The sequence below is a fragment of the Melospiza melodia genome, chromosome 5 (assembly GCF_035770615.1).
Source record: "Melospiza melodia melodia isolate bMelMel2 chromosome 5, bMelMel2.pri, whole genome shotgun sequence".
Classification (NCBI taxonomy): domain Eukaryota; kingdom Metazoa; phylum Chordata; class Aves; order Passeriformes; family Passerellidae; genus Melospiza; species Melospiza melodia.
In genome coordinates this window covers 23,127,144-23,150,648 of record NC_086198.1, presented here as the reverse complement: position 1 = coordinate 23,150,648, position 23,505 = coordinate 23,127,144, and the positions used below count along the sequence as shown (strand labels likewise).

The 23,505-nt window shown below is 41.2% G+C and overlaps 1 protein-coding gene across 2 annotated transcripts in view; it reads right to left on the bottom strand.

Moving 5' to 3' along the window:
• HPGDS (hematopoietic prostaglandin D synthase) overlaps positions 1–21,557 on the bottom strand; it is a 29,510-nt gene extending 7,953 nt beyond the window's left edge. Inside the window, exons 1-2 of one of the 2 annotated variants that reach the window (XM_063156610.1) lie at positions 21,446–21,557; positions 8,758–8,898 (exon numbers count right to left, since the gene is read on the bottom strand). In XM_063156610.1, coding sequence (XP_063012680.1) covers positions 8,758–8,890 — 133 coding nt within the window. In that variant the 5' untranslated portion in view covers positions 8,891–8,898; positions 21,446–21,557. Of the gene's footprint in view, positions 1–8,757; positions 8,902–21,445 lie in introns of both variants that reach the window. The other variant, XM_063156609.1, reaches the window with a different exon arrangement.
• Between the last annotated feature and the right edge of the window lie 1,948 nt (positions 21,558–23,505).

The following is a 23,505-nucleotide window of genomic DNA, read 5'->3' as shown; positions in this document are numbered from 1 at the left end:
TGACAAGCTGTATCCCCTGAATGTTTCACAGGAAAGCTCTCTGGCTATGAAAATCAGAAGAGCCTTGGTTCTGCACTCTGGGTAAGTGGTGCACAGGGCCCTGAGCATCACTGCTCCAAAGCTGCAGAGGTGTGTAACAATGTTTGCTTATGTGAAGCACATCTTTCAGGCCATCACGAGCAGAGGGGATGACAGCAGGTGTGACTGCTGGATGTGCCAGTGTGGTCAGCCTGCTCCACGTCCCCCCAGAGCACACAGGGATGTACAGCAATGCCTGACAACAGGAAACAGCAAAAGTGCAGCCAGAGCAGGGCTAAGGGCTCTCCCCATGAAGGAGTTAAGCTGCCTCTTTTGGAGGCCCCAGTAGGAATGCTCTGGGGTGATGCAGCTCTGGCAGGGTCAACATGACTAAGGCAGTCTGTAGCAATAGCTGTCAAAACACACTGTCACTCACTGCTCAGGTTGGGAAACTGTGAGACTGGGATTGCTTCATCTAGAAACCCACAGATATTTTTGCTGCTGTGTTTACATACAGGAGAAGTCATCTGTAAATCCCAGCTTTGACTGATGTTTCACTTTGTGGGTCACTATAATAAAAATTAAAGCCAGTGTGTTATTATGGGTTTTGTTTTATTGTTTTTGTTTTTTTTTTAAGAAACCCTTGATGACAACTAAAGGAGGGAAGCATCTTTCTGAAAGTTAAGGAACACAGATTATGTTGTCAGTCAACTTTCAGGCAGAGTGGTAGTCAGCTCTCATGTTCTGTTTCTCAGGAATATGGTCATTTCTGAATTCAAGGGAATTGATGTTAATTCCCTGAAAACATGAGTAATGTCTACAAAGAACATCCTCCTCAGTGCTGAGTGACTTTCTTGAAGACCTGGTTATTCTTTTCTGAAAGAGAACTGAGTTTGCAATTTAAAATATACAAAGACAGCTTTGTTTTGTGTACCTACAGTTGCATGACTTAATACAATTTTGAATTAATAAATGAGAGCAGACTTTATTTTGTTATCCCATAATATCTAAAAGGATTTATGCTTTGATTTATAATGAGACTTGGGGTTTGTTTGTTAGGAGGCAGCAAATCTATTGCTATCATTACTGAACTCTGGACTCTTTAAAGGATAACAGATGGTAAATGGTAGATGTTCCTTCCTTTCTTGTGTATTCAAAATGCTATTTGATTTTTTTCTTAGCAACAGGGGAAAATTTGGATTAATGTAAACATTGATTTTTTTTACAGCTGATAGAGTGCACATATATATTTATACACTGATTTTGTTGATTATAGAGTTAATAAGCTACAAATGAGTGCAATTCTAAGAGGTTTAAAGAAAGTACACATGTGCTGTGCAGATAATTTAAAAAATCTGTTGTTTCTTCTTGGGTGCAGGGCAGGCTATTCTTGAGAACCAGAAAGTACAGCAAATATTCAGACTGTTTTACAACAGAAGAAAATAACAAAGAGTAGTCAGGAGGGAAGAAAATATTTATAGTACATCTCCTCCATATCTGAGGAGAAGGTATAATGGCTTACAAAGCTGTGTTTTCAGTCTGGATAAATTAAGGAAAAAAAATCTTTGCCTTTGAAATGCTATTGTCTAAAATTCATGCAATGACCAAAATTTTTTGAACCTGCTGTAAAGTATCTTTTTCCTTTTGTGATTTAGAATAACAGTTTTCCCAGAAGATTTGTTACTGTATGTCTGAGTTTGGCTGTTATGAGGAAGAATGCATTTTCTGTGCAACCTGGGCGTCTTCCTTCTCCAGCTGGAAAAGAGAGGAGTGGATTTTTGTTACACAGCTCATCCTAAGGGAGGATGAGAAGAGCCTTCACACTGGATGGACACTGTTTGATTGCTGGAGGTAAGGTTGGGGTCTGACACATGACCTCGATGTGGCCTCTAGAAACTTTGCCAGTTGCAGAAACCACAACCAGGCCATGCTCTCAGGGGCTCCAAACAAAACAGAAACCTCTGGGTTTAAGCAGTCTTACCCTTAGACTCAGGAATATGGGCTTCTGTGGATTGCTCTGACTTCCTGTGGTGCTTTTGGCCCAATTCTGCTCATTGACCTGTTGGAGAAGATGCCCAAAATCCCATGTGCATAAGTATGGTACTAAACCCGCTGAAGCTTTCTGAGTTTTGGTGAAAGGCATGGTTTGTGTGACTGCAGATGAGCAGAGCAGGCAGGGTGGCTCCTGCCAGGCCCCTACTTCAGATGAGCAAGTGAAAAGCTGCTGTGTGAGAGATGTTTGGGTAGAACCAAGGTCACAGGGGCAAGGCATGAAACACCATCCATTGGGGAGCCATTAAACAGAGCAGCAAAGCCAAGGCAGTGCAGGCTGAAAGGATGTTAGTGTCACTTTGCTGGCTTTTCCCTCACCCTTGTCGTTTTGGGGGCTGCTTGGTATTTATGTCAGTTTAAACCCTTGTGTATCCATACAGATGTGCTTTCCATGTTTTTCAAAGCAATATTGTTTAATGACGTTTCCAACTCCCACTTGAGTAAATGCATTTTGAGAAGGAAAAGCAGGAAAATCTATTGCTGTCACCATGCAAGCAGTGTCATTTCTCAGGCATGCACAAAATATGACCTTTCCTGTTCGGTTCCCGCTTACTTTGCCTCTCATCTGAAGTACAAAGCTGGTGGATGCTGGTGTTCCAAATTTAGACTGAAGGTGGAAAAGGGTTTTTAAAAAGCCTCCTTTTTGAATAACTAAACCTGTACTCCTCTTTAAATTGAACTTTTATCAGCAGGTTCTTGCTTTTCAGATTATGTTGGTTATTTATTGGCTTTTTGCATTGCATGCTGGAATGAAATCTGCACATATACTTGCCACGAAGAGAACCTTGACAGGAGACTTCAGGCTGATCTGCAGTCTCTCTTCTCATTTTAGGAAGATCTCACTAAAGTATCTGTACAGGGTTTAGGAATTGGATTAATTCCTTTTCATACTACTTTAGTTTTCATTGGCTTTTGTGACAAGAACTGCAGTGTTTATACAGGTCTCTGCTGGATGCTGAGTAGTGTGGTGTGCATTAAAAGCAAGACCATCCCTTTAATTAATTTCCACTCCATCAAGCCCCTAAGGGCTGTGATGACTGCTGGCATCCTGCCATGCCTGTAGGCTCTCACTGGTGCTCAGGCTTCCCTTGGAACACAAGCTCCTCACTCATCCTCCTGGCCATGACCCAGTGGAGGGTGCTCCTGTGGGGCTGTTCCTCTGTCAGGGACAGGGAGGGGAAACACAACAGAGCTGAGCACAGTTTTGTCCAGTCCTGGCACCTAGGCTGGTCAGCTGCTGGTGCTGTGCTGTGCTTCTCATTGCTCTCTCCCCTGTGCAGATACAGTTCTTCACTTTCTCCTTCCCTCATCTCTTTCTTCCATTTTCACTGATCTTAACTTCTCCATTACTCTTCTCCTCATTTCTGTCTGTCCTTCCAACATGTTCCCCCATTTTTCCGGAGCTGACCTGCCCATGACTCATCCTGCCCATGTTGTAATTGTCTGTGGCTCTGATGCAATGCAGCCTGTATTTAAGCGCTTGATTATTGCTCAAAAGCTAAATAATTAATCATTTGGTAATCAAGCTTAGATTGGCTCCATAATAAGGCAGCTGGATTAGTTAAATGTGGGGGCAAATAAATGTCACAGACCTACTTCTTACTGCAATATCTGTATCAAAATAAGTTCACTTTTGCCCTGAAAACTGACCATAACTGCTTTTCCTATCCATTCATATTTAAATTGGATCATGAAAAACAAACAGATACTTCGCATCCTCCAATAAGAAATATATGAAATACATATTTTTTTAATGGCAGCAGAGGAGCAGGCACTTGGGAAATGGTAGGCCCAGAGCTGGAGGTACCTAGAATATGAATCTTCTAGAAAGGGACGATGAGGAGGATGCTGTGATTTAATCTCACCCCAGGTTTGGTTTTATTACAACTCATATTCTCTTTGGAAGTTCTTGCCAAGCCCTGCTTTTTACCCAGAGACAGCTATGTACACACTTTAGTGGAGCTACATAGCAGAAAGTCACTCAGGAAGCAAAGCAACTGCTCCCCTGAGGAATTTTTGTCTGGTGTCAGGTGCTTCTCAAGATTTATCTGTTATCTTGGGAGTATTTTTTGGGCCATTAGTCTGTCAGGTTTCCTAAGGACCTTCCAAGCACCATTCTACACATCCTAAACTGTTTATGGGATGTTTATGGCCATCAGTGCAGGAGAAGCACCCTTTGCTATGATGATAAAGTCTGCTATTGCCATTGCTTCAAACTGCTTTAGGAGCCACAGATCAGAAGCTGTTGCTGCCTGCCAGCCCAATACTACTGATGGTGGCAACTTAGTTCACCATTACAGTGGATTTTCTGCTGTATCATGACTTATGTCAGTGCAAAGATGCCTTCTGTGAGCAGTCCACTGTGTGGGAGTACAGATCTTGTATGAGCCTGTTGACCTTTAAATGGGGGCATTGTCAAGACAGAGTTTGTTGAGACTGAGTTTGTTTACTTGTTAAAATAATTATTGACTTACATATGGTGAAGCACTACGGAAAGCTGCTGCTGCTATTTGTCTGATTTTTAAAATTCTGTGCTAAGACAGGACAATGCTAATACTTTAATACTTGTACACTGGCATTTTAAAAATTTGTTTATATTCTAAACTGCAGTCCTTGCCCAAAATCATCAGCTGTAAAATTTGCCAAAGATGATCTGATTAGTGTCAGAAGGGAAAAAAACAAATGTTGGGTTATAGAAATGTTAATTTCAGAGTGTGTAAGTCAAATAACAGAAGTTCTTGTCTTAGAATAGGCCATCCTTTCAAACACAACAAAAGCACCATTAGGTGTAAACAAAATCAAGTAGGACAGTTTTTCCAGGAGGGACTTATTTGCCTGAAGGTACATTAGGATTGCAGCCTATTGTGGCAGCCACATGAAAAATGCCCCAAAAAACCCAACAAAACCCACCACAGTCTTCAGTTCAGGTGAAAAATAAAACTTGCTGCAGCTGCCAATCTGCTGTCTCAATGGGCTTCCTTCACATTGATCTTTATGCACAGGTTTTCTGTTTTCCCATCAGTTTTACAGAACTAAGTCTTTTCCTCAGAATAATGTCAGTATTTCCTGGTTTATAGGTTAAGATGCTTTGGATAGCTTGGTATTTCTTGCAAAACCTTATTTCAATTTTGAGAAAACTGCTGAAGCAAACCTATCCTCTCAGATCTCATTCATGACTCCTTGTACTCTTGGACGAACTTGAATTCTTCAATTTGTTCCTTATTAGCTCAAGAAACATGAAGTGTTCTCTTGTCCAAAAGACAAAGCATAATTAGTCACTTACAGGGTGCAGAGGCATTCACATTCTAGAACAGGATGTTCTAACAGCAGATCTGCCATAAAAGGTAAAAGCCTTGCATCACTCTTGGAATATTGTTGATGATCCCGATGTCTGAGCAGCGCAGGAAACAATGCAGGAAAGTTCTTCCTGTGCTTTTCTTCAGTGCTCACTCCACAAACCTCCCAGTGAAGCTTTATGTGTACAGAACGTGTGTACAGCAAATGTGCAGCTGCAGAACCATTACCACAAAAACACTGGGAGCAAAGACAACCTAGAAATCTTAAGCTACACACTTTGTAACTCTACCTGCTGCATTAACAAATGCTGGAGAAGTCATTAATCTTTGGGCACTTTGTTTCTCTTCCTGCACTCTGAGAAGTTTGCTGGCAGGGTTACCAAGGGTTAATTGGACTTTTTCATTTTCTCTGCATAATGGCTTTTCACAGCAGCCTTTATAACTGAGCCCTAGATGAAATTCCATGGCAGATGAGAAGTTTAGTAAAATTTGGGAGCTGCTGCTCTAAGATTTGTTAAGTCATCTGTGCAAAATTCATACTGGTCGAAGAGTTCTTTGAATTTCAGGCATCTGTAGACATCCAGTCACTCAGTGGATAGGAACAGGAATGTATCTGCTAATTGACCAGGAAAACATACACCTACACAGAAATCGCTGGGTGCTCATCTGAAAGTGCTGTTTACATCTTATGGCAGCAGGCTAAACCTTTGCTCTTCCCATCTCCCTGAACCCCAGCTCTAGCACCAAAGTAATGGTGCCATCTGCCACCACTGACATGCACATTGCAGACATCAAGCAATTAAGAGGTTTGCTAGTGGAAAAAATAAAAGAGTAAAAGGGTTTTTTTCATGCATAAAAATCTAATGCTGCTTAAGGAAATTGTCTGGAGATCACCTTATGACTATCTCCTCCTCCTTTGTGAGGCATTTCTCATGGTTACTCACAGTATTTCCAGACAAAATGTTCTCCCACAGGCAAATCATTCAGTAAAACACTGAATCAAAGGTAGCAACAAGGCTTTGGAACAAACAGCCCTAAATGCTCAACAAGACCAATAGCCAGCGCCCCAATTTGCCCCAGGGCACCCAAACCCTGACTTTGCAGGCTGTGACTCAACACAAGAAACGCTGTCTCCTGGAGAAGGAGTAGGTTTGCACAGGCTTTGTGTGCCCTCACACTGTAAGTGTTGCATACAGCATCTGCCCTATGGAAAACAAACCTTGCATTCTCTGCTATCCTGAGTTTTCAAAATGTGCTTCAGCTCCCGCCACAGAGACAAAGGTTGATGAGGAAAATGTACCAGGTAAGAGGATTCTTGACCAAAAAGTTAAACTACTTCTCTGTTCAAGGGTAAATGTGAAATGAGGAGATCCATCCAACCCACTGCATATACACAGGCATAGTTCACTCTGCTGAGAATTCTTCTGCACAACGCTCATTTGTAATATTCAGTTCCTTCATATAAAGTTTTTTTCCTCCTTCTATTTTTTTCTGAACTGGGTCTACCTTAGAAAGCATAGAAATAAATTAGCAGATTCCAGTCAGTCTCATCCTGGTGAAAACCAAAGGGTGGTAAATGTTGAGCGATGGTAAAGGGAATTACAGCAGTATTTGATGTAACAGCAGTTAAAGTAAGGCAATTTAGTATGCAGTTTATTTTGTAGCCTTCAAAAAACAGTAAATTTGTCAAATTAATGGAACTAATGACATAATTACATATTGAAGTGAGATTAAGACATACCAGACAAATTGCTGTGTACACTTGCATATATCACGTTTGTCTTTACCCACTTGCCTATGAAAGATCTGGAACCAGTTTTGACTGCAGTCTGCAAATAGAATGTGATGTCCCTCTTTTTAAAAGCTTCAAATATGATGAAACAAGATAAAAAAATACTTGGGGAAGAAGAATACTTAGGTGCTGCAGCTGCACATTTACTGTACACACGTCCTATATAAATAAAGCTCCACTGGGAGGTTTGTGGAGTGAGCACTGAAGAAAAGCACAGGAAGAACTTTCCTGCATTGTTTCCTGCGCTGCTCAGACATCAGGATCGTCAACAGTATTCAAAGAGTGATGCAATGCTTTTACCTTTTATGGTAAATCTGCTGTTAGAATGTGAATGCCTCTGCACCCTGTAAGTGACTAATTATGCTTTGTCTTTTTAGTTTGTCTTAATTCATCAGTATAGAAAATGCCACATAAAAACATACTTTACTTATACTCTCAGCTTTGTTTCAGGACAAAAGTGAGTGTGCATACGTGTGAATATGTGTGTAATTAAGTATGAAAAGCCTTTGCAGAGCTTACACCAGGTCATCTGAATTCTTAATCTCACCTTCAGTTTCTACCCTGCTTCCTGAGAACTGCAGTGAAAGAGAAATAAGCTATGCCACGTGGTTAACTGGCTTAAGCTCTTATAACAAAAAGGTTTCCAAAGTCAGTCATCCCTAGCTGAAAGTGTCCCTGTTCCACTGCTTCTTATTCCTCTCTGTGGATCAAATCAGGTAGCTTGCAGGCTGAGCTTATTAAATTGTGTGAAAGCTTATCAGGAAACATTGCTTCATTAATAGAAGTCACCTTGTGAATTGGTTGTGTCTTTTCCCCAAACTAAAGCCATGATTTTTCATTCTGGATGTGAAAAGTCATAGCCCATGTAGCCAAACACAAGTCTAATCCATGAAATGAAGACACTGAGTTCCTACCCAGGGTCTTGAAATGCAGGATCTGCTTCTCTTGAACTAAGGCTAATTTAATGAACAGAAATAACAAATACCTTTAAAAGCTGAAAAGAGGTTATTTAAACAAAAAGACATAAAATGAATGGGGTACAATAGCCTGAAGGGTACTTCTGGAAGAGGTGGTAGGGCTAATTCTTAGGAACAATTATTTTTCTATTACCTCTTTTGATCCTTTTGTTTTTTTTTTTCTTTGCTATAGCAACTGACTTTGTTTTCCCATCACTTTTCCTCTCTGAAGACCTTTCAGGTTGCAAAGGAGGTCTTTCCTGACCTTTCTTTCCAATTTGGCTTTCTAAACCTAGGGTGAAGTCTGAGGTGTGGTCTTTGAGATCAAATTACGCAGAGAAGCTGAGATTAGCACTCATTTGGTTATCTTTAGGTACACATAAACTGTACTGAACTGAAAAGGAGTAAAAGTCCAGCTGGATGACAGCAGGTAAGGTATTTCAGATTGTCTGAACATTTGGATCCAGTCTCCTGTGAGAGCATCAGCAATGACATTTTGGCTGTCTCACCTTAAAACTCGCACAAGCTTAACTAAAACCAGAAGTTATGTGTACTTAGGCTCACAAAACATACAGGTACCTCTTCAACTGCTTTTCTTTTTGCCAGCATTTCTAGTGGAGCTTTGGCTATAAGTGCTACTCACTTGGCTTGATTTTGGGCCAGTCTGCTGCTTCTATCCTGTGGTCTTCATACTTCTTGCCCGAATAGGCAAAGAGGTAGCGGCTGATCTCCGCTCGTCCCCGCAGGTTGAAGTAGGTGAGCTTGTACTGAGGCATGCTGGACCCTGCTGGGAAGGGAGACAGAGCTGCTTTACACAGGGTTAAATCAACTCCCTTTTCTACAAAAACACTGTCTGCTTGGTTTGACAGACATGCTTGTACAATGCAGAGGAAATGTTACACCAAGCCCTGGTGCGCTGCACTTAGCAATTGCTGCGTCTCTCACACCTTTGTGTTCCCCATTTGTCAGCCACAGCACCCACAAAGTGGACAAAGACAGCTGAACCTGCAGTTCCTCCTAGAGTGACTCCTGAAAGCTGACTTGATTTTTTTTTTTAATTCAGATGTAATAGGAACTTTCAGCTTTCATTTATTTCTCTTGTGACTCCAAACTCAGGCCATCTATAAAGTGATTTTTGATTAGGTTTTTTTGATTTTGTTGTTTGGTTTTTTTTTTCCAGATATATTATTCTTCTGTATCAGAAGACAGTTGTTATCTCGAGAAGCAATTTTGTTCAGACCTGCCCTGCTCAGCCCCTACTGCTTATGGAGACCTTTATCCAAGACCAAATCATGGGAATTAACCAAACCCTTGTGATTTTTTGCATCACTTAGTACCAAAGTTGTACAAGCAATCGCCCAAAGTTATTTTAGAAGAAAAATCTGCTATGGAAACCAGGCTACAGTGTTGTTTTGAGAAAATCATCCTTGAATTTTCAGTTTTTGTACAGAAGCCAAAAGAAATCTTGAAATTACTTTATTAAGTTTTCATGTAATTTATTTTTTTCTTTTCGGTTCTAGTTCGGAGTCACTTTACAGGATTTGTTTCCCAGGGTAACAGGCAACAAAAGATAGTATTTGAGGGTTTGATTGTGTAGCAAGGATGGTACAGGAAAGGTGAACAGATAAGGCTGCTTTAAATCAAAAGTAAGAATTTACACATAGCACTTTATTAAGAGAGTTCAGCTGAGATTTGAATGTGCTGAGGAAAGGATAGTAAAACAACCATCTGCCTCCCCACCCAAAGCAAAACGCTTTTTCATTTTTGCTTTGAAGTAGACATTGCATTTACCGTTCTTTTATATGCATCACATTCAGAATGCTTGTAACAAAGCCTGGAAAACAGATCATCTGCACTAGAACAGAAAGGGAACTCTTTTTTTTTTCCTTTTTTCATGAGTAAGTGCTACCACATAATCTCACAATAGAACAACTCCCTGTTTAGTCATCTTGCCTTGAAAACATGTGCTTGAGGAAATACATAATGAGCTTTTCACTGTAGACAGAGAAGCTCTGAAAAGAGCAAACTGCTTTTGCCACTTGTTCCTCTAAAGTCAAAGCACGTACCTTCTGTCTTCAGAGTAGCAAAAGCAAAAAGAAAACACAAACAAAAAAAACTAGCAAATAAGCACATTAGAGACTGCTTAATTCATTGTAAAATTTATCTGCTGCCCTACAGCATGCAGCAGGCTCAGAAGTAAATTATTAGTGAATGGAGATTCACATTATTAGTGAATGGAAACTTATCATGTCAAATGGCCTAGCAGAAATGCAGGAATTTGCTGGAAAACTACCAATGGAGACATCTACAAGTGCTTCCAAACAGAGATTTCATTACAATTAAGTCAAGTGTGTTCTTTTCCACAGTATAAAAGAGAGAGGCTCCAGGTGAAATGAGTTGCATCAGGATGTGATTGGTTTTTTTAAATGTGAAATTAAGGGAAAACATGTTTCTCTGCTGCTAGGCAAAAGCAGCTCACAGATTACAGGTGCAACCACTTCTTTCTCTAAGGAGAGAAATTTTGACAAATCCAGCGTTTTCAAGCAAGTTTTAAGTGGCAGAGCTTGGCTACTCCATTTTCAAATTTTATACCCAGATTTATTACTTGGTATGCTCTATATAGGATAATACAATATACTATTATATATCATGAATTTGGTTATGCATCTAGAAAGTTAATGTAAGAAGAGAGAATGAGATCATAGCAAGATTTTCTTCCCTTTTCTCCCTATTTCTGATTTGGTGCTGTCATTCAAGAGCTAGGAATGGCATTTTTAAAAGAGCATGTGTTATTTGAGATTCCTGACAGCGATTCAGGAGCCAAAGGGAAAAAAACCCCAAACCTTGAGTCTTAATTTTCAGGTTTTTAGAGACAAGCAAATGCTACTGATTTAGTGATTTACTGTCTGTTTCCCTCCTTTAGGAGTGTCCATAGAATTTTTTCCATAAACACCCCTAGCAGTCCCAGTGCCCTGGACTTGCTACACCACTCACACATGGCTCCTGTTTCTTGGCTGCCCACTCAGCCCTCTGCTAGCAAATAGTTGCTGTCAGCTGGAGGGCATTAAAAGCATAAGAATAGCATATTTTTAAGGTGCAGTCGTGAGGGAGGAGACAGCTACACAGAGAGAGGGCTGGAATGGCTGAGGGCAGAACATTCTGGTAGGCGAGTGTGTTGGAAGAACCTAATTCTTACCCTGGGAGCTTTCTGTACACAAAGGTATGTCCAGTCAAGAGCAGTGAAGCGATGTAAAGGATCAGGGAATTTTGGCTGATGATTAGCAAATCTCTGCCTGTTGTGATAGACAGTGGAATAGTTTGGTCTGTCAAGGAAACAGCGGAAGCCATTGTTTGAGTTGTCTAAAGCAAAGCTAAACAAATTTCTAATGATCACATCATAAGGACTAATCAAGTATTTGTAGTGATGATGCACTCTTAAACTTATGATTTTTTTTCCATCCATAAGAAAAAATAAAAACAAAACTAAAACCAGCTCTACAAGGAGTTTACCAAAATTACGTGACGTTTTAAAGGCCTTTATAGGTTTACTGTAAACATGTTTTTGTAAATATTTGTAGGTTTTATTTTTTATTTATATTTACTGTGAAATGTCAGGAGTAGTGCTTCCTAAACAATTACAGATAAGTTTCTAAATGAAAGAAATGGTTGTGTTCAGAATAGCTTTTTGCCAAACATACAAAGTAAGCTGTTGGGGTTTTAGGGTTTTTTTTCCCTTGTCCTCCTCTCCCTCATTTCCCCAGTTTGTTTTATAAAGAGGATCATGAGGAGCAAATTAAAACCATTTAAACCATCCAGAATTACTGAATTATTGAAAAATGTCATTTCTAGGGGAAAAATATCTGTTTAGTGTCTTTGAGTTGATTTTTGGGGTGAAGACGTTGGGGATTTTTTTGGAGGTGGAGAGCAGGAAAATCTTTATTTAAAATTGTTTCTCTTTTTTTAGGTTAGTCATGGCTTAAAAATACTGAAAGATGGTCATGGCGGGTGGACTTCAGTGCTCCGACTTGCAGGCATTTAGCCACCTTCTTAATGCTATTAAATCTGTTCAGGTGAGTTCATTGCAAAGCCAGGTGTGTATAAAATCAGAAGGGGGTGACTTACTTTCCACCAATAAACGTGCCACCTCACCAGTATTTTTCCAATTTTTATTCTGATGAATACATGGCTGGGACAGCCCTGTACACCTGCCCTGTCCTACACTGACAGCACTTCTGAGAGGAAAGGTGATGTCTTTACAAACAATTTGATGAAGATGTGGGTATTAAAGTCTTTGAAATGGGTCTAAATGTGTCTACCTACTCTGCGCTGCAAGTTGGTTGCTAAGCCAGACAGCTTGGCTGCTGAAACAGACAGGGTTTTTGAACACACAGTCTGAGTTTTTGAACTTTGGGCTAAAATAGTAGGCTCAAGGGGGGATATGTGGTAGGTGGTTCAGGAAGACTGTACCTTCCTAGTACCTCAGCCAGTGGGGAAAGGAAGAGGGCAACATGTGGCTAGGAGTTTAGGATCAAAGGAGGCTGCACACCCTGAAACCTCAAGAGAGAAAACCCCATGGGCATGTGCCCCAGTGGAAGCTCTCCCTTTATTCAAATAAAGTTGCAGGACTCTTGTGTCTCCTTTTTGGACATAAACCTCTAGTTTTTGTGGATTTTCCTGACACTTCAGTCCCAGTTTCACTGCATACAGCCTTCAAAGCCATGAACTCAACAGCTTTAAATTTACTAATAAATTAGCTTTAATACTTTAAAGTTGTTGACCTGCTTAGCTGATTTCCCAGCTTTCCTCTGTGACTTTGTGAAAGCCAGCTTAACTGGCTTTAACATACCTTTAAACAGAAGATTATTGCATCTCATGATTAAATTAAACTTGGAGCCACTCAGTGACAAAATCAAACAGGAAATCTGAGAGAATGTCAAATATGTGTAAAGTTGGCATCCGCCATTATACTCATGGGTCAAAAAATAATGGTGGAGTTACAAGTGTCTAAAAATTTTATGACATTTCAAATTATTTAAAACTGTTTGTGGCTTTATGGAGATACTGTACTTTCTGATGAACTTGGGGTGCTTTTATTCCAGTTGAAGCAGAACTGAACAATTGATTTGAAAACTTCAAGGAGGATTAGAGTTTAAAAATGGAGCCCAGGAAGGAACCAGCACTTTTTGGGGACTGAAATACTGAGTTTCAGATAGCAGTAGTACAGAAGAGAAAAAGCACTGGCAGACTGGACACTGCTCAGGCTGATTTTCATGTGTGTACCCAGAGCATGCAGCATCTGCTTGCCAGTGTTTGGTCCTGCGTGCCCAGCCTCAGCAAAATTAAGCACCAAAACTCTGCTGGGCTCTCTAGTGGAACAGTGTTTCACCTCTCTTTTGGAAAATCCTGCCCTCAAGGGACAAGAAAATATTCTTTAGGTGGGTAACAGCCACCAAAACCTGGGTGCATGTGAGGAACGTATTAACTTTTATTTATGCCTCAACAGAGACCGCCGCCATTTTAGAGTCTTTGAGCAGGTAATGCCCTCAGAAAATGGTGGTAAGCTCTAGTGGGATTTGCCTGGCAGCATGCCTCAATATTGTCCAGCTTTTATGCTACAAATCCATTTTTTGACGTGGGGTGGAAAATTACTACAGAGCTTTAATGCATGCTGTGTTCAGGAGGCAACTGGGACACATGAGGGGGGCAGAGGCCACCACCATTTTAGGGTCTCTACATGGACAAGGCCTTTAGAAAATGGCGAGAAGCTCTGGATGTGGGGAGACTTGGCCTGGCAGTCAGGGGAGAGAAAGCTCCCACCACTGGGCTGCAGGTGATGAAACTCCTGCTGCCTGGGAACAACTCTCCCTGACTAGACCCTAATCCCAAAGTGCTCGATGGGATTACAGGAGGAGCCTTAGCACATAAACGCAGGTAACTGCGCCACAACCTGGGCCTGCTGGCTCCATTTCTAGCAGAGCAGGAGGCTCGTCTGGAGGTTTGGCTCATTCTGCCCCACTGTTCCGCTTGTCCTGCCTCAGCCATGTGGTCTTTCCTGCCTCTCTGTTCCCCTTTCTATCCACCTTTGGTGATACAATATTTATTTACACCAAGAAATCTGTTCAGAAGAATCCCTCCGTGATTCCTTTGCAGTGGAATGCGAAGATGGTAAGTACTCAATGTGTGAATTCAGAGAAAATATTTTGAAATAAGGCAGCACAAAACTACATTTTCCTATATAGGGTTGTTAGTATTTGAGATGACAGCAGAGAGCTCTCCCTGGGTGAAAGAGGGGGGAAGAAAGAAAAAAAAAACAGAGGGGAGTGAAGGGGAGGGGGAAACCAGCTAAGTTGAGCTATGGAGCTATGTGTTCACATGCACCCAAAGTCTGACGAAGGGCTTGTGGTGCAAAGTCCCTTTAACTGTACTTTGCACTGCAAGAAATTAAGAGTTTTCCAGCCTCAAGGTTGCATTAACACTAGAGGATGTAAAAGAGCCCAGCTGTTCCCTCCAAGAAGCAAGACCAGTAGGACTGAGGTAAGGTTCATCAGGGTGTTTCTAAAAGTTGGGACTTGAATTGTGTGCCTGGAAAAGACGATGCACTGCACTGCATTTCTATTCATTCAGCATGAGGGTTCTTCATTAATTTAGGAGTCACTTATGGCAAGTGCCACAATTAGTGCCTGACACAATGCTGCCATAGAAGGGGAAGCTGCAGGTCTTTGTCTGCCAGGTATCATTGTCCTCTCTTGAATTCCAACCAGAGCATGACAATGATTCAGGAGAGATGATTCAGTCAATGGATACGTCTTAATTTTATTGTAAGATTAAGCTTTTATAACCATTCAGAGTGCTTTTATTGTAAGATTAAGCTTTTATAACGATTCAGAGTTGCTGGAGCAGATTATATATTTCATTTTCATTATTTTGCAGGATGAAAGTATAACAACAAATCAGCTTTCAGTCACGTAAGCCTACAGGTATCTCTCTGCCAAGAAGACTCTTACTTTATAAATTGAAGTTTGTGTCCTCCATAAGCACTATCCAAAGGTGAGAAGCTTTGAGGACTTTTTGTTTTTTTGCTTTTTTTTCTAGTGCTGTTTTCAAAGCATTTGCTGTTTCTTTATGACGTTTTTCTGCAAAGTTAGCCTGAAAATCAAATAGTTTTTGAAGCAGATGCAAGTCCAACAACCCGATTTGGATGTCCTACAGGGGTGGATGGGGCACTGCAATTTCATCCAATTCTTATATTTACTCATGTATTTCTGCCACGTACACAGTCTGAAGTCTTAAAATTAGTGTCAGCCAAATGTCTTCCATTAATAGTAACACTGGGATTTCAGGGAAGACTCTTTCTTGTCTTCCTCACTCCCAGTGTGTAAGAGCATACAGTATAGGTAAAGAAGGTGGTAGAGAATGTAATCTTACCCCCTAAAGAGTTGCAGCTGAGCCAATTAGTAGAGATTGGGAGCAGGCCTGATGTTAACAGGCCACACCTGTAGCCAATAAGAAGAGTGTTATAAAAGAGTGGATTGGGTGGTTGAGGGGAACTGGAGTTAGTTGGCTGCTGTGAGGACAAGGAAGAGTCAGTGCCTAGAGGAGCTGCCTACAAGAAACATTGAGGAGGTATGAAACTCTAGCAATATGGAACCCTTGCAATGCAATGACAATAGAACTCTTGTAATACATGACAACACTAGTGACAGGGCCATAGGCACGTGTAGTGCTCGTGTCAGTTAGGATACTGAAATTAGAAAATGAAGGGTGAGAAGCTGGCTGGGTCTCTGCATATACAGACAAAAGAATCTTATATTTGCTCATTAAAGGAGCAATCTTTCTTAGGCTGTCATCTCAGGAGTGACTTGACTTCTCCAAATATGAAGCATGGATTTTTGGTTCTGTTCCTTAGGGGCTGGGGAGAGTTGTGTTACTTATGGAGTACAAAGAAAAATCTTTAACCAGGAAAGAGACTTAGTCTGTCTTGTTTCATCTGAGAAACATTAAGAATAGTAAGTTCAATTTTGCCCTTATTTGCTTATTGTCCTTGTCACATATGTGAATCCCTGTGACTGGAGAGCTGAGCATTAAAGCACCTTTCTCCCTCCTCAGTTTTAAAATGATGTTTTAGCTGTCCAAGTGAGACTTTCTGCCTTTGTTTAAATTTTCACATTTCAGAGGAAGGAACCAGAGAGACAAGACTAAAATAGTTACTGTAGAAGGCAAGGAAAGCAAAACTTCCACAGCTGTAACTTTATAAACTGCACAATGTAGGAAAGATAAAACTATCCACGTGTAGTATTTCTTCCTTTTTTATTTAACCGACATAACATTCAGAAAGTTTTGGGGAAAGGCACAATTGTTTACATTATCCATTTGAGCAATGCTGAAAAGGCAGAAGCCATGTGAGGAGCAGCCTTGCCCTGCCTGTGGGTGTGGTGCTGCACTCCTCCTGGTTACTGATCTAATTAGATGCTGCAGGAATGTCTTCAAATTTTTTACCTTGAGTGAAAAAATATTAGAGATTTAAGAGATATTTTCAGCCTTTGAAAACCAAGAATAGTACTGACTTAATAGTTATGGTGGTTTGGGTTTTTTTTTCCCTGCAAAAGATGTTTTTATTAGTTCTTTTTTTAATCAAAGAGAACAAGAAATTTTCTGTCCATCCTTTTGGGGAGAAGGATTAGAGAATATTGGCAGATTGATGGAAGGCTGCAAGTCTTCCAGTGGAAGATTTCCACAGCAGCCTGTTTTGACAGAAAATAAAATTAAAAACTCTAAGTAATTCTATTTGCTGTCAGCTTTCAGTCTGACATAGGCTCTCTTTCTGAAACTTGATGGTCTCTTTTTCCACTCTGGTCCGGTTATAGAAAATAAATATATGGAATTGATATCTCATATTTCTTAGCAAGATAGCAATCTTGACCTTGGAAAGAAAAGTGAAAAAAAATCTGTGTTCCCTTTTCTGTTTAGTACACAAATCATCTGAAGTAAATGTTTATGGAATTTTATGTAGGGCTGAGTTTTGAAATAAAAAATTCCAACTATAATGGATACTTCTTAGCATGATTTTCAAGGTTAGATTCCTGGATAACATAGAGCATAATATAGATTTAAATTCTTTTTTAGAAGGATTTTGCATGTGCATGCACCTGCTGTGCTGCTTATTTGTGACCTGTGGGGGAAATCAACATACTAAAATGAGAAAAGGTTTTAAGGCAGTACTGTGAGAGTACTGAGTAGCCCTAATGGTTATAAGTATTTCAAGTGACCTGATGAGTAAACTCTACTGTCTGAGCAAAGCCTGATCTATCAATATGTGGCCTTTAAAAAAAAAAAAAAGGAGCTGTAGGAGACCTTAAAGCAATCATCTCTCTGAGGAAGCTTTAGGCTTGATTTGCTGATGTGGAAAATCAGAACTCAAAAAAAAAATCCTTCAAGAACACAGGAGAACAACCACTTGGTTTTTTGCTGATTATTTTTAGAAAAATAACCACCATGTAGCAGTGAAAGAGGAAGATAAGAAAGATATGAAGAGTTTGGTTTTTTTTTTTCAAGTGGGAGTCCAGTGTGAATGGGCAGTGAATGGGTGTCCACTGTCAAGACTTGTTGAAGGAGAATGCCAGACCCTACTGGGTTTCCCTGAGCTGAGTTTGTGATTGCCCCCCAGGCAACTGCAATCAAACTGATGGTAATTAATTCAGATATCTGAAGTTCACCCTGTTTGAACTGAAGTGAATGAGGGAGCTCTCACATGTCAGCAAGATTAATGAGGCAGGGAAGTGGTGATGGACAGGGCTTTACTCAGCCACTTCAGCAGTGTGTCCTCAGTCTTCCTGGCTTGCCACACCCTTCCCTTTAGGGCCTGAGCATCTGTGGTGACTTTGCTTTCTGTCTGATCCTCAAACTTTGCTTCTACTTGGTCCCAGTTTTATGTAGATAACTTTTTGAAGTTGTTTTGTGCAGCCTCTTTTAGATTAATAAATTTCACACCCAAGACTGTGAAATACTGGTAAATAAAATTGCAAGAGATCTCAGGAAAGATGCAGACAAAGGAGTGGTTAGGATCCTTTCTTAGGAAAAACTGCTTAAGTCTTTTATATCCACATCAGATGTTCCAAGAATTCCCAGAAGTATTTTGTGGTAGAACAAAAGCCTAAATAATCTTAATGCTTGCCAACCCCATGTCATTGCTGTAAAATTCAGGCCTTGCATCTCTCTCTGGACTCTTCAGATGAATCAGCATGACCTAACAATATTCCTACAATGCTCAGAGCTCAGTTGTGAGCACCAGAGCTCTGTGTTGTTTAGCTGGCTCTCCAAAGCCAGCTGCTTTTTGCCAGGATGAATCACGTCCATTTTCGACCTTATAAGCCTGTCCAGCACAAAAATTTTGTAACTGTCTTGGCCACCTAACATCTTTCCTTGGATGTGGAAAAGTGGGCTTTTTTTCTATCCCAGCCATGTGTGGGTATGAGTGTGTGTGTAAGTGCAAGGGGGGAATACAAGCACCAAATCCTTCTCCCTGCTTGTCTAAACTATTTTGCTCGACTTGTTGTATATCATGAACCTACTGTATAATTTGCTAGAAACACCCCAAAATGATAGTCATGAAAGACTTAGGCTTCAAAGCATCCCTGTAGCAGGTGCAGGTTTGACTGGGAGAGGTTTTTATTCACTTTGCAGAGTTCTCCAGTACCCCCCACTATGTGTCCTGGTCACAAATTCTTGGTATCCTCCTGCTCTGCCCTGCAGTACATGGCACACACACCACTGTGCCCAGGAGGCATCAGTACAGTGGGCTGGGGCACAGATCTCAGGTATTTTCAAATATTTTGAAATTTTTTTCTTAGCCAGAGTGAGCCTGAGGAGACCCAGAACCTTGCTGAAGTGTTCTTCAGGCATTGCCAGTCTCCTTGAGAGCACCAGCAGTGCCAAATGTGGCCCTACAGCTCTGAGCAACACCCAGCCAGAAGCCCAGGGACCACCCAATTTAGCCATAAGTCAGAAACGTGCAGGACCCCTGAGTTAGAGTCAAAAACTGCCCAGCATGTAAAACCCTAACCTGTGTGTTCCTACACTTAAGTAGAAAATACTTTGAGAGGCAGCATGCTGCCAGTTTCTCATGGAAACTGCAGGTAGTCTGGCTCTGGGGCAGTCCCAATTGCCATGTGCCTGGCACAGAAAAATGGCCCTTTGGCTGAGGCATGCAATTACACATCACACATTCTTTTTTGTCACACATCAACTAAACTAAGCTTGTCAGACAGCATAAAGCTTTGTTTGCCTTCCCTCTTTGCATCTGCTACAAATACAAAGCCTAGTACAATTTGCCTGGTATCACTGAATGTCCTTGTTTTCTCTCTTTTTCCATCTCATGCTTATTCTTTACTAAGTCATTCCAGCAATATTTTTAGTTACTTCCAAAGAGATTCAAAAGTAGGTGTTTCAGTTTTTCTCAGTTCCTTGTTGTGGTTTGTTTTCTGGGAGTTTTAGCAGATTGCCTCGAGATCAGACAAGATTCTTCAAAGTGGTGGCACTTTGAAATGTATATGTGGGATTTGGCTAATTTCCCCCCCCCCTCCTTTCTTTTTTCTCATGCTCCTTGAACTAACTGTAAAGCGGTTTAAAAAAAAATCACCTGTTTGAAATTTGCAGCATATATGGTAAGTCTCCAGCAGGTGTGAATGAGCATAGCTTTTTGTGCTCTCTGCCAGCCCAAGGCCAATCCCATCAGTGGTTCCTGGGCAGTGTAATTACTTTCTGGTGGGATTTTGATCAAGGATGTTTTGAAAATGAGCACCAACTTCAGTTGGTCCTTCTGCTTTGCAGCTGCTCTGGAGAAGGTGGGATAGACAGCAAGGAGAAATGAGCAAAACCCTCAGGGCAGCAGAGCATGTTGGGCAGTGGCACAGGAACATGCTGCACTGGCTAACTTGCTTGCTCGTGCAGGAACCCAGAACTCATTAAAGAATTACTTTGTGTGTATTTTCAGTTTAAAGTTTGGAGAGCTTCTGTCTTATTTCTATACAAACAGATTTGACAGTGTTCCTGGGCATGTGTGCGTCTGCAGCACAATCATTTACACAATGTGCACATTTTTAGGGAGAGGTGGATTCTATTTTGGATTAAATAAAATAGAAGAATGAACAAAAGTAAACTTAAAAAAGACTGTTGTGTCTTTGTTTCTTTACAAACGTTGCAAGTTTTGAGTATAAAAGTACTGGTGTTTACAAACCGTTGTAAGGAGTACAGAAGCCCAGGAAAGATACTTCTATAGCTTTGGTTTGTTTGCTTGGATAGTCTGAAATGAACAGGGAACAAGAGACTGCTTTTAACAGAGGAAATGTGTGTGGGAGGATTATGTATATAGGAAAATGACAGCAGTTAGAAGGAAAGAAAAAAATCCTCAATGGCAATTCAGAGTATCGTTTTGAAGTAAAAGACAAGTAATAAAAAAACCTTTGACTTTGATAAGGAGAAAAATTGAGTGAGTGGAGTCAGATGCAGGAGGTTTTTACTCTGTAAAATGACTGTGGGAATTAGGACCAAAGTATGTTAATCCGCTGTTTTAGAACACAGGAATTTGAAAAATGAACAGAACAGTGCACAAAAATGACCTGCAATAATTGGTTGGTGCTGCTTAAAATTCAGCTAATTTCTCTGACGTTAGCCTAGATTTAGCTTGGTTATGTAAGTGAAGGCATTTTAGTCAGCCTTTACATCTAATGGAATATTGGTTTGAAATGGGTTTTCACTTACTAAAAACTCCCTGCAGAATTCCCAGAGCCTCCTCACACTGATTTCTTGGCTGATGAGGCTGTCTTTTCTTGGCAAGTACCCTGACACACAGCGTGGTTATCCAAGTAGCTCGGTACTGACTGAGCAAGGCACTGATGAGGAGCAGCGGCTCGGTTCTACACCATGCCAGTGATCTGCCCGTTTGCCGCAGGAAAGCAGCTCACAGTTTTGAGCAAAGTCTGGTTTTAGGGGTGCACGTGGTCGCACACATGTCCTCCTAAGTGCAGCAGGCACAGTGTAAGGATGCCTGGAAGCAGCCGAGAAGGTGCATAGATGGGGTGCTCGGGTTAAACTCGCAGCCGCCGCATGGAGCTGCTCTCTGCCGGTAGCACCACTCAGACAGTCAGGCTGAATACACCGAATTAATCTCTACAAATGAAACACTCTCAGGACGTGCTCTACACGCAGCCGAATTTGACAGCCTGACCTCGCACGCACTGTCGCGGTAGCCTAGGGAGGGCAGAGCAGGATCAGAAGCAGCAAGGGGAAAGAGCGGAGCGGGGCTGCAGCGGCAGCGCAGCTGGAACACAACTCACTCCGGTGCGGTGCGCGCCGTCCCTTCCTCGGTGCTCCGCAGTCCCTCGCAGCGCCGACCCCGAAAAGGCTGCGGCTCTCGGGCACGGGCTGTTAAATATGCAAACCACCCCCTTCCCATGACCGCCTGCATGACTCTCCTCCTCCCCCGTCTCACACACACACGGTATCTGCATCGTTCCTGATAGCGAGCGAGTTTGCTGACTTGGGGCTAGCAGAGCGTACTGGCTGCTGGAATTTCTTGGATTTCGTTCAAAGCAAATTTAAAGTGATAAAGTGCCATTTGATAATATATAATAGTAATAATAATAAAGACAGGCTCTGAAGAGTTGAGTCAGATGATAGGTGTTTTTTCTAAATGTAAAATGTGTGGAACAACTCAAGTACTGTCTTTTGTAGATTATTTCTAACTAATGTGAAGCCCACACTATTTGATCTAATTATAGAGGAATGCCTCAAACAGCTGCATATGGAGACACTCCAAAACACTTCATCGCCAAAAAAAAGCCAGAACAAGAACACTCCAAAATGCTCCACCACCAGCACCAAAAAAAGCCAGCTCCTAAACCTTTTACATAAAGAACCAAGTGTGATTTAAGTTGGTGGTTTTGGTGGGTGGGTTTTTTGTTATCAGTGAAGAAGGATTTGTGGTGCAAACTGTGTCCACGAATAACGCACATTTGTAGTTATGGCTGTCATGTTGCTGCTCCTCATGTGTAGTGAACGTTGTGTTTTCTGTTTTTCTTTCTCCTTTTCATTGTACTTTGGCCTTAGCAAAGTCCATTCGGTGTTGCTCTGCTTTGCTCTCCTCTGAGCAGGGGACCAGAATGCAGCAGAATTAGAGCAAAGTTTTCTGATAGTACCGTGCAAAGTGTACCGCACAAATCTGCTCTGAGGCTTTCTCTGTGTCAATAAAAAATTGTGTGTGTGTTCCCTGCAGGTGTAGGGAGTGGTGCTAACCAAAGTACTCTCTCCTGGAATGAGGTGATAGATCACACTCTTAATCATTTGCTGCATTTTCATGTAATACATGTTTTTCCCTGATGTAAACAGCCGAGTTTTCACAAACCAACAGCCTTTACAGCTAAGAAAAAGTTTACAAAAAGAACCCCAAAGTGTCTTCTTGTTGGGACTGATGTATGCTGAGTGATAAGCCAAATTGCTGAGGCTTACCTTGGTGGTGGCACTTCCATGCTTTCAGATTTGCCTTGGCTGCAGGTTTATGCTTTAATGTTCCTTTTCTTCAGAATGTCACCTTGGAGGCAGTAGTTCTGAGTGGATACCAAAAAGTAAAGTTTCAAGTGTTCTGATACCATATTTCATCAGTTTTTAATTGTTGACTTTTGATAAAGCAGGCTATATGGGGTAAAACAGTTCCTTCAGTTGCAGAGAAGCAGTCTGAGACTTTTTCCTCATTTAATTTGCAGAAAACTGAAAGAATTTTTAGGGTTCTAAAGCAAATGGAATTTGAACCAAACTTATTTTATAAACATTCACGAATTTTGAGCAACTAGGAACTTTTATTTATTTTAATTTGGAGCAGAGAGTGAAACACAGCAGCATGTTATGGGATCTGGTTCTCAGCCTTCTCAAAGGGAAGCAGAAGGTGTTCTTCTCTAGGAATTGTTTTCAACAGACAGCAGATTGGCAAAGTTACCAGTAAAAACATGGTAAAGCCTTAGTAAGCACACTGGTAATCTAACATTTACTTTCTTTGTGAGACATTTAAAGAGTTAAAACTGTACCTTCACTATAAAAAACTGTACCTTCACTGCAAGAGTTCCATTCATTGAGTTGGTATGAAACACAAGTACTCCTTTGTGCTACGCTTATACCTTCAATGACTGACAAGGTACTGAAACCCTGTTTTTCCCTTTGCTTTTCCAAACTGTGACAGGAGTGTGCTGGGACCACATTTTTCACTTCCTGTTTTGAATGGGTAACTGAGTCCCTGTCCAGTGGAAGCTGCCTGCAGGGGCAGGCATTATTCCCTCCCCTCACTGCTGCTCTGAGCACCTCAGGGTCAGACAGTGGGATTTACAGGGGCACCTATCACTCAAGC